At 53.5% G+C, this 15,555-nt stretch overlaps 1 protein-coding gene across 2 annotated transcripts in view; it reads left to right on the top strand.

Moving 5' to 3' along the window:
• SMG6 (SMG6 nonsense mediated mRNA decay factor) overlaps nt 1-15,555 on the top strand; it is an 88,572-nt gene that overhangs the window by 32,773 nt on the left and 40,244 nt on the right. For both annotated transcript variants that reach the window (XM_072353694.1, XM_072353693.1), the window contains exons 11-12: nt 10,930-11,046; nt 11,499-11,667. In XM_072353694.1, coding sequence (XP_072209795.1) covers nt 10,930-11,046; nt 11,499-11,667 — 286 coding nt within the window. The remainder of the gene's footprint in view (nt 1-10,929; nt 11,047-11,498; nt 11,668-15,555) is intronic.

Genomic DNA, 15,555 nt, shown 5'->3' with positions numbered 1-15,555 from the left:
GTCATGGTGACCATCCCACGGATGGAACAGATCTGACATGCATCGTTGCTTCCCACGTGGGCAGCAGTCACAAGCCAGCCCACTTTACCCCATAGACTTATCCCCTACCATACCAGGTACCCATAAGGGCAGCCCTGCCCATGGGCTCCCTCTTCCCATGCCATATCCACGGGGGTCCTCCCATCTCCAAACCCTGAGCTCCCGATGCTCAGGGAAGGGCAGCTTGCGCAAGCATCGCCTGCTCTCCAGATAGCATCCCAGAGAGGAGAAGCTCCAGCTGCCAAGCGCACTTTGGGAACAGCACAAACCCATCCGCACAGAGCCCGGGGAGCCAAGCTCTGACCCGGCCCTGTGCAGTACAGCCAACAGGGCCCCCAGCCCGCCTTGGGGAGCGGCTCGGCCACATGTGCTGTGCCTCGCGAGGCCGGCAGGCAGGCAGGCAGGCTTGGAGGAAGTGATGCTCTCAGGCCCATCTGCGCGGGGCTGAGACGCACTGCAGCTGGTGCGAGGCCCTGGCAGCACTTGGAGCTGCCGTCTGCTGGGGTTTGCTGCTGTCTATGTTGAAACGCGGCGTTGGGGAGGGGTGATGGTGGGGGGGGGGTCGGTGGCACAGTGCCAGGCCCCATTGCTTGGCCTTCTCTCCTTCTCCTCCTCCTCCTCCCTCCATGCTTTAAAGTCACATTTCCAGGCCAGACATAGAATTAATCTCTGGGCACTTCACATTGCTGGCAGAGCAAAGCAGGATGTGGGATCTTTTTTTTTCTTTTTTTTTTTTTTTTTTTTCTTTCTTTTTTGCTCTCTCTCTCTGCGTCTTGGCTGACTTTTTTACCTCTCGAAGAATTTGGAAGGGCCGTGAGATTCCCCCCCGCCCCCCCGCCTCGGTGCCGTGCAGTTTTTCAGCACGCTGATCACCCTGCTGTGGCTTCACCCTAATAGATTTCATATGCTGACACAGTTGACATCAGTACCAAACTATTTTACATGTGATCTGGTGTATTTCCTGAGGAAATCTGCAAGATATTTATTAAGAACTAATAAAATAAACCTCTCCATGAGCTTTTAGGTAGTTTTCAATTTTTCATGTCTCTCTCGTTTCCTCTTATCAATGAGTTTCTATTTTCTCCCTCCTCTCTGACCATCGCGAAAGGAAACAAAAATAAATGTTTTAAACCGTTCCTTGAATGGACACTGGGAATATTTCTGTAGTGATGTATTAGCAAAGTCGTATTTTTAGTGCTGTATTGTCAAGACTAAAAATATCCCACTGCAGTGCATCCTTTTTATAGGTCTTTGTGTGTGTGTGTGTACGCGTTGAGTTTGCACCGGCGTGGAAGGGTCCGTCTTTGTACCGCTGCAGCGTTCCCTCCCCGTCGCAGCTGGACTCCATTAGGCCTTGAAAATTAAAGTAATCCTGCTTAAGAAAGAGAAATTAATCACTGCAGCAGAGCCGCGTTCCCCAGCTGAGCCGGGATACCTGCGTGGCAGCGCTGCTTTGAGACTCTCCATCAGCCCGGCGTTGCGGAGATGGCCCAACGTGATGTGAGAGGGCTGCAGGCACCTGTGGGGCTCCTGCCTGTGCTGTAGGACCAGGAAGGGAGAGAGCTGAGGGCTGGGAGCTGGGATATTTTGTGTTGTTTGCAGGAATTTTTACATCTCTGCTGTTTTGGCTTGTGCGCCCGTCTCCTTCAATTAACTGTATGGGTAACAGAGAGGTGAGGTGGGGAGCGGGGCTGGGGGGGAGGGCCGCCTTCCCTCTGTCCCATGGGCAGGAGGAGCAACCCCACTTGGCTTTCAGTTATTGCTTGTAAAATGGGATGTATTCATTGCTTTGGTAGTGGTGGCCTTAGGGCTGGCTTGGCACTGCAGGCAGCAGGCATCCTGCTTTGGGGGTGCGTGTCACTGAGCTTGGGGACCCCTGGCACTGGGGACCCCTCGTGCCATCTGCTGGCACACAGGGCTGAGCGTTCCCTCCTTGCCCCGCACGTCTGCAGCGCTCCGCTTCCCGTCGAGCAGTTGAGCGAAAGCAGTAATTAGGGCCCGTAAAATTTGATTTTATTAGCCAGAAGTGTTGGTGGGTAATTGGCCATAATTTGAACCCAGCCAGATTGGAGATTAATAATAATAATAATAATAAAAAATAGGAGCAATCTCTTTAGCAGAAGCAGCAGGGCTGTTAGCCCTGATCCCTGCCAGGGTGGGTGGGACGGGATGGCGGCTGCGCCTGTGCCGTACCCGTCCTGGAGGGTGTTTGACACTGGCATTGGAAGAAAGGAAACCTTATTTTCCAAGAACTCTGCTCTTTCTCAGCTTGATAAGTATTTAAAATAAAAGCTGCACAATTGGAATTGGCAGAGCATCCTCATTCTTTTGTCTGTCTGTTTATTTTTTTCCCCTCATCCCTCGACATGTGTGCTACAGCCCACGGTTGCTACACCCCGAAGAACCGCAGCCCCGCAGCTCGGCAGGCGCTGCCCACCCCGGCCTGGCTCTTTGAAGCCCAGCAGAACAGCAGGGCCCTGGACCATTCCCAAAGTCAGGGGGCACGGAGGTAACGCTACAAAACGTGCTTTTCCAGCCCCTTAACTTGCAGGGCGGCAGAAGCAGGAGTGGAGCTGTGGCTGTGCCGCATGGCCCTGAGCATCTTGCTGTTCGCAGGCTTTGTTAGAGCAGTCGGAATGCAGCCAACAGAGGAGCATCCGTGTGTCCACTGCAGCAGCAATGTGAGCAATCAGTGCCTTCTCTCAGTGCACGAGGCTGAGCTGAGCCCAGGGTTAACTGCTGTGTGAATCACAGCCGGGAGCTGCTTCAGGTTACTAGTCCTGGGTGTTGCTTCAGGTTAGTAGTGCTCGTTTGCCTCTTGGCAGACCAGGCTGGAACCCGGTGGAACCGTTTCCCAAAGAATATTTTTGGTTTGAAAACTGAAGGTCAGCAGTTCGCAGGCGCTGCGCTCACAGCCAGCTCTGTGGTTCTCCTCGTGCCACCGGGCCAGCAGCACTTGAAATCCCGATCAATCGATCTGCAACAATATGAAACCACGAGTGGGACTGCCAGATAAAACTCCCCGTCTCGCCCCTTTTTCCCCCACCCAAAGTGTCTTGCTGCCCATATCCCCTTTCTTGCTGCCTGTCTCCCTCCCTCCCTCTCGGCTGTGTATTGGACTTTTTGTCTATCTTTTTCCATCTCTCTGTCTCTTTTCATAACAGTTTTTAATAATGTTTTAGTTAGTTCCAGCCTTTTCCCTCAATGGATCCCATTGGAAAATGCATTTGAAAGGAAACAGTTATACACTTCCCTTCCTTTGAAACTCTGTTGGCACCTTTTCCAGTGCAGTAAACCATACAACATGGATTTTCAAAGTTTCCAAACACAGACATGCTGGCGTTAAATTGATGAAAAAATATTTTATTCGGCTGTATAGTAACTGTGAGTCTCCGAGCTGCTGGTCACAGTGAAACCAAAGCCCTCTTTGGAACTGCAGCAGGTTTTTGAATCTGAGCAGGGCAACGTCGCAGTGCTGGAGCTGGGATGCTGGTGTTGTGAGCTGAGCACAGCGGGTTGGGGCTCTTCTCCCTGCACATGGGAGTGGTGTAACCACAGCATCCATGGGTCGTGCCTGGCTCAGATCGCTGCCTCTCAGTGTGCCTCGTTCCTGCTGGTGGTGAGGAGGTTAATGGTGCTGGTTAGTCCAGGTGTTTGGGGGGGGCTGCGGTGTTTGGGACCCGAGGTCCGGCTCCGTGCGAGCTGTCGGAGCACTGAGATCATATTTTCTAATATCGGGGCTCGGATGTTAGACTTCCTGGAATCAGTTCCCTGTGTGCTGTGGGTTTGTGCCTGCGGTTTCAGCCCTGCCAGCAGGGAATTGCTCACCCGACACCTGAGAACCTTCCTATGCGTGGCACTGCTCGGAGTGCAGCTTGTTCCAAATTTCCACAGGAGGAGCACACAGCCCCCATTCACCGCCGGCACTTGGATGGGTGAAGCTGGCCGTGTCCATGTGCGTACCATTGCAAACCTCAGAGTGTTCTGCAGCTCTTCACTTGCCAGAGGTGTGCTGTGATGCAGACAGGAGCTCTCTGGCAGAGCAGATGATGACGTGGCCAGAAGACCCTGGGCTCTGTTTTGCTGTTGTGCCATCGCTCGTGTAAAACTCTTTCCCCTTCCCATGGGATTTCTGCAGAGAACTCGTTGGTTGTTATTGCCATCCTCAGGTGAAGCGTAGGGTGGTTCAGGTCCAAACAACTGGATGGCAAGAACTCGTTTCTGTCTCGGTTCTGGATGGTGTCTCTAATGTGTGCAGCTGGGAAAATAATGAGCTTTCTAGATTTCGAGTGCTCGCCTTGAGATACAGGAGGTGGAGTTGTCCTGAATGCGTTGTCTTCTGTGGGTGCATCTTCAGTGCAGGGCTCTCATTAGCTGCGATCGTAGCTGCAGTTGCCCAAAGTCTGCAAATCTGATCCCCTCTGTGTTGCTTGTGAGCTGTTAGGGGTGTGCAAATAACCGATGTGATATAATGTGATGTGAGCGTGGGCCAAGTGACTTCTGGGTCCACTTGGGAGTGTGTGACCAAGGCAGAGACAGAACCGAGTTCTGCATAGCACTGAGCCATCTCCATCCCCCAAACAGTGCTTTTCTGCAGTCCTCAGCCTTACTGTGTTCATGTTTCAGCACATGAGAAGGGCTCTGCAGGAAGGTCTCTGGTGACCATTCATTTCTTTGTCAACTGGAAAAGCCAACGTGATGGGGGGGGATAAAGTGATATGCCACTGGGGCAACCTTGTAGTGTCCAAATGTTCAAGCTTGGCTTGAACTTCCATGAACTGCTCTAAATCTGGGATTGCTCACCTCTGAATGCTCAATATTGTATCCACTGGGTGATTATTTTCTGTTGGGGTGGGTTGGGGGTGGCAGAAGCACTCCCAGAGCCTTCAGCCGGCCTATGCCAAGCTGCTGGGTCCTGCTCCAAAGTGTGAAGGTGCCGGGGATTTCACTGCAATGGTCAAAGAATTTAGAACTTGAGAAGAACAATATATTTTCCCTAACCTCATTCTGGCAAATGGCTGAAGTTTTTTCGATGAAATTTTCCCAATAAATTTAGCTCGAAGAAAAGCTTTTGGCATGAGGGACCGCAGCCTAAATGGTTAAAGTTTGGCAAAGTTGTTAGGAACTAAAAACAGGGGGCTTATAATGGAAAGTGTTAGGTAAGCCTCAGTGTAGGCACTGTGTCTGGGCTGTGCCCTTCTCGTAGAGGAGTCTGAGTGCTGTTGGGGTACAGCATGGGACTGTCACCACTTGGAGGGGCTGCTGCAGGGGGTGAGGAGGCATTTGGGGTCTGGGGATGAGGGGTCTGGGCTTTGCTGCCTGGTGGAGGAAATTGGGGGCCACAGACTTGGCTTTGCATTCTGGAGTTTGCTTTGCAAACTGACCCAGCGGAGCTTGGGTCCCTCAGGAAGCTGTAAAAAGAAGAGCAGCAGCAAATGAGTGAATGTGTTGAAACGGAAGCTCCTCACTTTGCTGTTCCTGCCCCATCAAAGGCGGCTCTCTCAGAGCACTCCTGTCTGCAGGCTCTTTCTCTCATTAACTTTCCCTCCAGGCACGGAGCTCTCACACCAGCAGAGGCACGTTGCAGGCTGCCTGCTCCAGCACAACGATTGTCCTGCTACAACTTCACTCTGGGCTGGAGTAAACCTCTCTCGGGAAGCCCTGTTCACACCTCCTCCCCGCTGTAAATAACATCTGATGCAGTGACAGCCGGGCTGGGATGCACTCAGTGCTTTGTGGTGCTGCCTGCTCCCTGAGCATGAGGACACAGGGGTGCATGCTGCCCGTGTGGGTGAGCTTGTGGCTCTATCTATCTGTGTTTGGTCAGGAAGGACGAAAGATTGTGCAGACTAAGGGGTTTTGTCTATCAGGCTGCATCATCCTGTTGTATGTGTCTGTATCCTGCTTCATTGCAGCGTGCCTCATTCCTTTTTATGCTTCTGGTGTTCACGTTTGTTCCCCTTTTGGTGTACCCTCACAGCATGCCCTGATTCATTCAGATGTACTCTGTGCACAGCCCTGCTCTGCTCTTGCACCCTTTTGACCTTCCAATCACTTCAGCCCCGTTCTGCTCGTGCAGCCTACAGTCAGATAGGCAGCTGGTGCTGGGCTGGAGCCATACTGCGGTGACAGCCTGGATTAAAACACTTTCTTAGGAGCTGTGCACATTTGGGCTGTTGCTGACCCTGCCCAGGATGGTGCATATCCACAAGTGACTTTGCAGCCTCACCGGGCCGCAGGGTGCAGCCTGAGGTCCTGGCCTCACCTCCCGGGTCAGCACCCCAAGCGCACTGAGCTCTGAAGTGCTGCTCAGTGCAAGTGGAAATGGCTTCAATCTGTGTTTTGACTGATGGGTCTTTTCAGGAAATTTCTGAGAATAACATTTCTAAAAATGGCTGCTTCTTTCCACTGATATTTCCTGGAAAAGGCTGCAGTTAATTTTAAACCACTATCCTTTTCCCTTTTCAAGTGGAAATGGCTCTGAGCTTGTCCCCGAGGCTAGTGTCATTCTTTCTAGCCCTAGCCTGAGTGCAGTGCAGCGGTGGAGCAACGTGCTGCTCCCTGGGCTCCTCTTGCAGGACAGGTTGGTTTGTAGGGCTGCAGAATTATGGGGCATGGGGGGCACACTCAGTGCATGCATCTGCCATGCCTGTGGAGCGGGCTGGCAGCGAGCAGCAGCCCCGGGGTGCTGGGAGAGCGTGGCTTCCTCTGTGGCTCTCGGGCAGGCTTGCTGCTTGGGGTGGGAATATGTCATTAATTTTTATACCTTCCCCTGTAAACCATCGACCCTTTTTATGATGTCATGAGGGATTCCTTAATTTTGCAGCTGCTTCCTGGTTACGTCAGAGAAGAGCCTCCCGTCCTCGAGCCCAGCGCTGCAGTCCAGAATGGCTGGAAACAAATGAAGTGTTGAATATCTAATGGCTTCCACAGGGAGAGCTGCTCCATCCTCCCCAGGCCCCCAGCATTCCTCACCTCCCTCCCTCAGACAAGATGGGGTTTCAGTGCAGAGCTGTGGGCTCCTGGGCAGCTCTGGGAGTGCGTGCAACAGGTCTGGGTCCTATGGCCGAGACCCTGGTGGGGCTTTCTGCCTCTCTGTAGGACAGCTTGCTGCAGGGAGATGGGGTGATGTGAAGTGGCTCTGGGAGGGCTTCAGCCCTCTGCATGCAGGTGGTGGTGTCTGCTTGGCTGTGGGGCTGTATGGCCTCACTTCTGCCTGTAAACGTGGGGTTGTGGAGCATCCTTCCAGGAAAGCTGCCCGGTGCTCTTTGCGGGGCATCAGCCATGGTTGTGTGAGTGGGTTCCCAGGCTCTTTTGAGGGCAGATGAGTGCGTGTGTGACTCGCTGTTCCCAGCCAGAGCTGGGAGTGCCCATGACTCACTGCTTCTCTTCGAGGGGGTGGCAGGGAAATGCCCCGCAGCCCTGAGCATCCCCGCTCTGCTGGGTTGTGTCCCGTTCCCGGCAGCTCTGGCTGTCCTTGCTCTTTTCCTGCAGCTGGCCCCATCCCGGTGGGCTGCCAGCAGTGAGTCTGGCGGAGTGTGACTCACAGGGAAAACACTCGTGGGGCCGAGTGATAAGAGAGCAACCAGATCGCCTTCAGGTGGTGTCAGCACGGCGGTCACCAGCCTCTTCTTCCCCGCAGGGCAGCAGCCGGCTGGTGAGTCAGCTGTCTGTGCCGCCGAGCTGCTGACACATCCACCAGCCTGCCTTAGGCAGGGCTCACCCACAGCCTGTATGGTCCTCAGGGCTGTGCCTGGAGAGCTGTTTGCTCGATTGCCTTTGCTTACGGTCCTATAGAGCATCACCAGGGAAGGTGGGTTCAGCTGTTGCTCCCTGTGCCAACACCACTCCAGGCTTCCCAGCCCGGAGCAAAGCACCAGGTAATAAGGGTGGAGAGGCCAGCATGGAAAGCATCTTGCTGGAGCCCTTCTGACCCTTGGCTGGAGCAGTCCAGCTCCCTGAATCAAAGCAACCTGCTCTCCTTTGAGCGTCTGCTAACGCCTGGTGGCAGCTTGTGTTTTAGCCATGCAGGATTCGCCACTCCTCATGCTGTGTGCTAGTTGGGATGGAGGCAGGAGTGCAGACGCACCGTGTGCTGCCTGGGAGCTGCAGCAGCTCCTTGCCCCTCACTTCCAGCAGCCGAGGCCACGTGGCTGTTGCAGGATTTCCTCCTGCACATGGCACTGGAGCGGCTGTGAGCTGCTTCCTCCAGCAACTCCCCTTCCCTGGCCACGGCCATTCCCTACACCGTCGCTCTTTTCCCATTCCCATTTCCTGTGCCTGGTTGCATTGCCCTAATAGAGCTTTGGCATTGCTGTTTTGCACACCCTAGTGGGAGAGGGGATGTGTTTATCACTTTTCCTGGAGATTATCTGTTTAAGCACTCTCTGACAGTTACAATAACAAGGGCAGCGCGTTGTGTTTCCCAGCAAAAGGACACTCGCTGCTGAAAGATGTATAGCACTAATTAGAAATACATAACATCCGGCCACATGGCAGCCTTCTCCCGGCCGCTCCATTTCCTGAGCTCAGACGACTTTGACGACAGTTGGTTTATGTTTTCCATGAATATAATGTTCTCAGAGAAACACAAATTTCTCCCCGTTACAAAAGTCCCCCCGCGCTCTCCATCTCTCTCCCTGCTCTCCCCGCACCCTTCCCCTGCAGAGCAGGTAGATTTATGACTGCAGAAAGCCTGAGTCGGATCCTGAGTCAGAGCAAAGCTGGCAGCTCGTGCACGGGTTGCATCCGGGAGCCAGGTAGGTGCTTGCAGATGGAGCTGCAAAGGAAGCTGCCCCCTGCTCTCCGTGCTGGAGAAAGATACCTCTGTCCTACATGTGGAGGAACAGGAGGGCTCCTTTGCAGCTCAGAGTGCTTTTGTGATCTTCAGAACCACCAGCCTGGCTGTGGTTCCTGGTTGCAGTCTCTGTGTTTGCAGTCTGATGTTCATCAGCTCCTATTTTTTCCCATCCCATCTCCTTCCTTGTGCTCTTGGGCTCTCAGCAGGGTCCGTCCTCACAGCCAGCAGCAGCGGGCAGGACAAGGACGTGGCTTTGGAAGTCCCCATGCATTGGATCAAAGCAGTTTGCTCTGCTGAGCGTAATGCAGGTTAGGTGTCAGGGTAGAAGATGGAGCATGCTCAGGGAGCTGAAATCTTAGAAGGTTTTAGCTGCTGAAATGAATTCCTATTGAATATGGAAAAACTGCTGTATTTGAGATGTTTATGGCTTGGCCAAGCATGGACAGATTTCTAGTAGGTCAGGAAAACTCTCTGCTAAGAAGGTTATTCTGCAGCAAAACCTCAGATCCCCTTTCCAGGATTTGCAGTTGCTAGATTAGCTCAAGGAAAAGGTTGTAAGAGTTTTTGGTGTTTTGGTTGTTTTTTTTTTTCTATCAAGGATAAGCTGCTGTCTTATTTCCTAGCCTCATTCTCACAAGTAGCCCAACAGTTTTGGCTAAAGAATTCTGGAAGAAATTTGGCCTGAGAGGGGTACGGACACTGCAGGTCCAATGGTCAGAGCCAAGTGGGCCCAATGAGAGCCCAATGGGGTCCGAGGGATGCTGGTGCCCACTGTGCAGTGGCGAGGCCAGCAGCCTCATTTGGGGCTTTAAGAGAGGATGTGGGGTGGCACTTTGTGACACCTGTAGCTGCTTGGGTGTCATCAGCAGCACCTGAAGGCAGTTTGGCATTGGCACGAGGCACCCGAGTATGGGTTGCAGGGTTTTGTTTTATTTGGTAATAGGATGAGTTGGAACCATAGGGAAAGCAGTTTGGGGTGCCTGCAGTCCTGGGGGGCTGCCCTGGGGACGCAGCAGTGCTCAGGTGGCAGTGGGATGGCCTCAGTCTGTGCCTGTGTAGGATGGGAAGTGAGGAGTCCGGCATCGAACCAGAGTGACGGGAGGAGGGAACGTGGTGAGAAGATGACTGTAATTTCTTGAACTGGACTGTGGCCAGAGCGCTGGGACTAACACTCTTAATTGTGGGAAAAGCTTCATGAAAGAGATTTACTGTCCCAGAGTGGTCACATCTTTAGTTTTATGTTTCCTCCCAAAGCTGACAACCCTGCAGGCAGGCACTTCCTACCATTGCTCGGTGGCACCAGCGCAAGGAGCAGAGTGCCCTTGTTGGGCTGCCAGAGGCCTCTGGAGGGGAAAAGGGGATTTGGGGTCAGGGGCTGCCCGTGAGGCTCAGCATCCCCTTTTGCCCCAGCATGGGCAGCCTGCTGTGCCCATGGTGCCATACCCATGGTGCCATGCCCACCGTGCCGCAGGCTGTGCTAAATGCAACCCACGTCTGGCTCCAGGCAGCTCCCTGCAGCCAGCGTCCCGCTGCTCGCTGCAGCCTCAGAAGTGGTTTCTGGCTGGGTGTAGATGTGCCGAGGGGATTTGCTGTCACTCCGAGCTGGCTCAGTTTGGAAGAGCTGTGGTCGTGTGGCATCTACTTGAGTAACAGCTTCAATTAAGCTCTCTTGACAAGCTGTTGTGTGACGGCTGAACTAAATGGGAGGAGCCCCCTCCTCAGCTGCTGAGGTTAAAACTCCAGCAGGGACAGAGATCAAACATGCAGCTAATTACCCTTTTAGCACTTAAACATGCCCCCCTCCTTCAGGGGAAGGCATCAGCTCTAAGCGGCAGCTTCTGTGCTGAGAGCCCTGAGCACTGGCTCAACACAAGGGGTATTTTTGGGTGTGATGAGGACAGCGTGGCTGCAGCCTCTCGTTGCCCCCATAGCCACCTGCTTCTCCCCATGTGTACAGCAAGTGGGCCCAAGGCAGGTGTGAGGAGTCACCCATTCCCTGCTACATGGGATGCACAGGAGGAGGCTGCGTAGGTGAAGTAAAGAGGGATCACCTGGCTGCTCCACACTGAAATCTTTTTTCTCTCTCCTAGAGTGCATCTCTGAGGACTGCCGCTCGGTCATCCAGGAACAAGCCACGGCCCTGGGGCTCTCCATGTTTGCACTCCTGGTGAGGAGGTGCACCAATCTGCTGAGAGAATGCGTGCAAGGTAAGGGCTCAGCAGTAGGTCTCCATGCTCCCACCCCTAGGGCAGCTTGGGGGGAGGCTGAGACCTCATTCTTTGCTTTTTTGTGCGCCCCTTCCTCTCTGTTGGGGTCCTGGGTTTCTTTGGCATCCCAGGCTCTGCAACACTTGACATGAGATGCACTATAAACTGGTAGAAATGGATGGATGCAGGGCATGCTTTCTGCCAGATACTGGGAAATCCCAAAACTGAACCTCAGGACCCTGCCCTGGGGATGCTGACAGTTGCTGTCCTCATAGATAGATCAGACCCATCCTGGCTTGCTCCATAGGCCACTAAATATAGAAAAAAGAGCTCTACCTTTGCTCTTGCACATCCAAAGCTGGGATGTTGGGGTCTGTCGTGCATTCCTTGTCCCTACGTGAGACAGGGGCACTGCATGAGCCTGGCTCAATGAGCTGCTCTTGTCTTTGTAGTTCAGCCACAAGAGGAGGAGCAGGAGGATGAGGAGGATGACATCAAGGTCTCTGCCTTGCCCCAGGACCTGAAGGAGCTGCTCCCCAGTGTGAAGGTCTGGTCGGACTGGATGCTTGGCCACCCAGACACCTGGAATCCTCCACCAACCTCTCTCGAGCTCCCCAAACAGTACGTGCATCCTCTGCTCTGTCTTGTAGCATCTCCTCCCTACTTGGGCTCCTTGTGTCACCTTTCCCCCTCGCTCACACTTGTTCCTGGATGTGGTGCTTTGTATGCAGGGGACGCGTGGTGGGGACTCATCACCCTCAGTGTTACAGTGACAGGTGTCCAGCTTTGGACACTGGGGGTGTTAAGGGTTGAAGGGAATCTAAAGGTTCTGGTACATGCCTCTTTGCTTCTGGCTGTTAGGAGATGAGCCATGAGCTGGATTTTTACCTTGTGCTTTGGGTGTTTGTCTGCTTTATTGGGATGCATCTCCTTCAAGCCCAGCCAGCTCAAAGACAGAGCCTTCTTCTCTGGAAGGAGGTCAGTCCATTTGCAGCACAAGCGTTCTACTGCTTGTTTTTATCTGAGACAGGCAAACTTTGGTTGGGCTGGGCTGGCCTGGAGCCTCTTGCCTGTTCCCAGAGCTCCAAAAGTCGCCTCCCTTCAGCTTCAGGCACATCTTGCCTCTACCCCTGCATCACAAAAAAGGGTTAATTTACTAAACCGGCCGATTCCAGCCCATTAGTCCATAATGCGAACTAGGCAATTTGCATATTTTTGGACAGAAAATCAAGTGAAAGGGCCAAGTATGGAGTATGCGAAGCAGTGTCTGAGCATGCTCTGTAGCTGCTTTCCCGCAGGATTTTCCATCTGCCTCCGGTACTCCGGATCCAGAGCCTGAAATCACGTCTTATTGTTAATCCAAAGGAGCCAGAACCCAGGGTGATGGGAAGGCGCATTAAGAGTAATCCAGCAAAGTGGCTTAACCATTAATGGGTCCCCGCTCCGTGCGTCAGGTCCAGTCCTGCTCTCCTAGTTTATTGCCTCTACTCCAGTTCTTTTTCATTTGGCTGAGGAAATGGAAATCTCACACAGGAAGTTCTGGGCCTCATTTTGTGGAGATGGAGTCTGTTTTCTGTTTGTCGGCTGCTCGGTGTGGGACCGTTGCCTGCTCATGTGAACCGCTGCCCATCTTTGGGCAGGAACTCAAACTGGGATCTGTCACGTGCGCCTGTTTGCACCAATCCCCCCCTAACACTGCTCAGGGAGCCGCCGAGCCCTTGGCGACGGGCAGCCTCGAGATGGAATTTCTGATCGGGCTCACGCAGCCAGCGCTCGGCGCCTTCCAGGGATGAGCTGCCTCCCCTGCTGTGGGTGAGGGCTGCGGTGTGGGACACGGGTCTGCATCCCCCCAGGGTGCTGGAGCAGGTGCAGGCTCCCAGTTGCCCAACAAGGCGATGGGCTCAGCTCCGTCACGTCTTGGGTTGCCTGACAGAGAGAGGGTCTTTATCGTGCTAGTTGCCCATCTTGCGTGGAGATGGCTGAGCTGCCCTTCTCATCCCATCTCTGAGTCTCCAATAGGGCATGGGCAGCCTTCTTGAGGGCTCCCTCTGCTCTTTGGCCCCCCAGCCCTGCCCTTGGCAAGGGGATTGACTGCTTTCTCAGCCCAGAGCTTTGTGCTGAGCCAGCGTTGTGTACCCAAGTGTTGGTGGTCCGGGAGAAGCTGAGCATTCCCTGGAGCTGCAGGGAACCAGCTCTGCTCTTGGGCATGGCCTGGGACTTGCAACGTTTTCCCCAGAGTTAGGAAAGGAAGAGGGAAGCACTCGGTTAGAGTTTCAGCTCTCTATTGACAGAAGCATGCTGCCTCGCCTGGGGCTGCTCAGTAACCAGGTAGAGTCACCAAGTCTGGGGGTTTGGATAGGAACGGCTTCAAAGGAGCTCAGAAGTAAAACATGGGTCAGAGCAGCAGGCGCGCTGGAGGAAGCCAAGGTTTGTGGGCAGGGTGAGCTCAGAAGCAGGGAGAGCATGCAAAGAGCACACACAGATGCCAAGTTGCAGAACTCTGAGTAGGGGCCTGCTGTGCCGTTGCATGTGTGCTCTGTGCCTTCTGGCAGTGGGATGCGCCACCAGGTCCCCTTAGCAGGCTCTGTTCCTTCAGCATTGCTAATAGAGAAGTTTTGGGGATGTACTGAGGCCACCTCCCATGATTCAGAAAAGGGACATAAAAAAAACCTCCTAAAGCATAGGAGCACCCTACAAAGATGCCACAAATGTGCAAATGCTTCTGGAAAAAAACAGGCCCCATACCCACCTGGCAGCCCACCAGGAGCAAAAGGCCTGGCCCAGAACTTGCATCAAAGTGCAGCTCATCCGGGGCCAGCAATGCTGCCAGAATGATGGCCTGGGCTTGGGGCCAGCAGGGCAGCTTGTCAAGCCTCCACCGGAGCTGAGGGCCCAGGCTGCTGGGGCTCTACATCCCGAGGCCTCTGCTCGTGCTGCGTTCACCATGTTGGTGATTGCTGGTTCTTAGTTAAGTGAGAGAGCTGGGGGACTTTGAGAACGTCTAAACTCAGCCCAGCTGTGGCAGTTGGTTTATTGCTTTCAGCTGGTACTTGAACCCAGGTCCTGGTCTTGGAGTCTTTCCCAGGTTTAATCCCCGGAGCTTTCTCTGCAGCTGTATGACACTGCGCTGACCCCGAATGAGGATAGGAAAATAGAAACGGTGCCAAGCCAGAGTCTCTTTTTCATTTGGAGTCTGGCTGTCTGCCCATGACCAGGGTTACATAATGGGAAACATAGCTGGGGCTCTGGAGAGCCCGCGTTTCACCACGCTGCCCAGACCTTCGCATTCTGATGCTATATATCTTCCTAATTGTAGCTCGGATGCATTTATCACACTGCTGGATTTGAATCCATACAATATAAAAAAAAAAACACACACACACCAAATTCCTCCACTCGCTGCTTTCCCTGTTGGACAGACGGAGGGAAAGGTGCGAGGGGTGAGAGCTGCACGCAGCACGGAGCCACGTGGGCTTTGCAGGGCAGGAAGGGAATCTTGGAAGGCTCCATCTGTGGGTCTGTGTCCTGGCAGGGATGTGGGGATGGAGTTGGCTCTGGGCAGGCATCCCCTCCCAAGCTGGGCATCAGCAGCCAAGTGAGAAGATCTTTCCCCAAAGGCTGTCCTCGCTCTATCATGTGAAACCAAGTGATCACACCCAGGTGTGGCTTGAAGGATGTGTTGAGAGTTGTTTTTAGAAGACCAAACTTGAGATCTTGAGCGTATTTTGAGAGGCAGAGCTGTTCGTTCCTCTCTGGCTCTCTGGTAGAGGAGGGACTCAGCAAGTTTTGCATGGCTCCTCTTTCCTTTGGGTTTTCCAGGATGGGAGCTGAACCCAACTGTGGGCATCTCTGCCTCAGGGATGGCTGCTCCAAACCAGGCTACATGAATGGAGGTGTTCCCAGGTCTTCTGGCTGCTCAGTTCTCATTTCAGTGTCTTAAAACACACGTGGCTCATGGCAAACATTGCACTGAGTCCGGAACAGGAGGTGTTGGAGCAGTGTGTGCTATAGCCGTCGGCTGGTACCATCTCTCAGACTGGCTGTCCCCAGGAGAGCCTTGCAGGGATGGGCTGACAGCAAAGCCTGGGGGAGCAGGACATTTCCTAAGGCAGAGATGAATGGAAGGTGAGTCTCCAGGGAGCTGCTGCTGTTGGGGTGAGTGTGTCTCCTTTTGGGGCGTATGCTTGAGGAGCTGAGTTAGGCAAAGAAAGCTCCGTGCTTCGTTTTATTGCTGCAGTGAATCCATTGCTTAAAGCAATGCAAGGATTGATAGGGAAGCCAATGGCTGGACAGACTTATCTGCCACTGGGCTGACCCTGGAGAATCTGCTCTCCTTCCACATACAGCGAAGGGCCTCTCAGTTTGCAGAGACTGTCTGCAAGCATTTAAAAATGGTTAATTTAAACCAAGTATTAAATTGAATCCAAAAGCTCTGAGCGCATTCTAGAGCTTACCTTCCCTGAGACATCTGCCAGACCTCTCTCATCACATCGGTCTTGCGGAGAAGCG

This window comes from Excalfactoria chinensis, chromosome 19 (assembly GCF_039878825.1).
Source record: "Excalfactoria chinensis isolate bCotChi1 chromosome 19, bCotChi1.hap2, whole genome shotgun sequence".
Taxonomy (NCBI): Eukaryota; Metazoa; Chordata; class Aves; order Galliformes; family Phasianidae; genus Excalfactoria; species Excalfactoria chinensis.
This window is presented reverse-complemented; position numbering and strand designations above follow the sequence as displayed.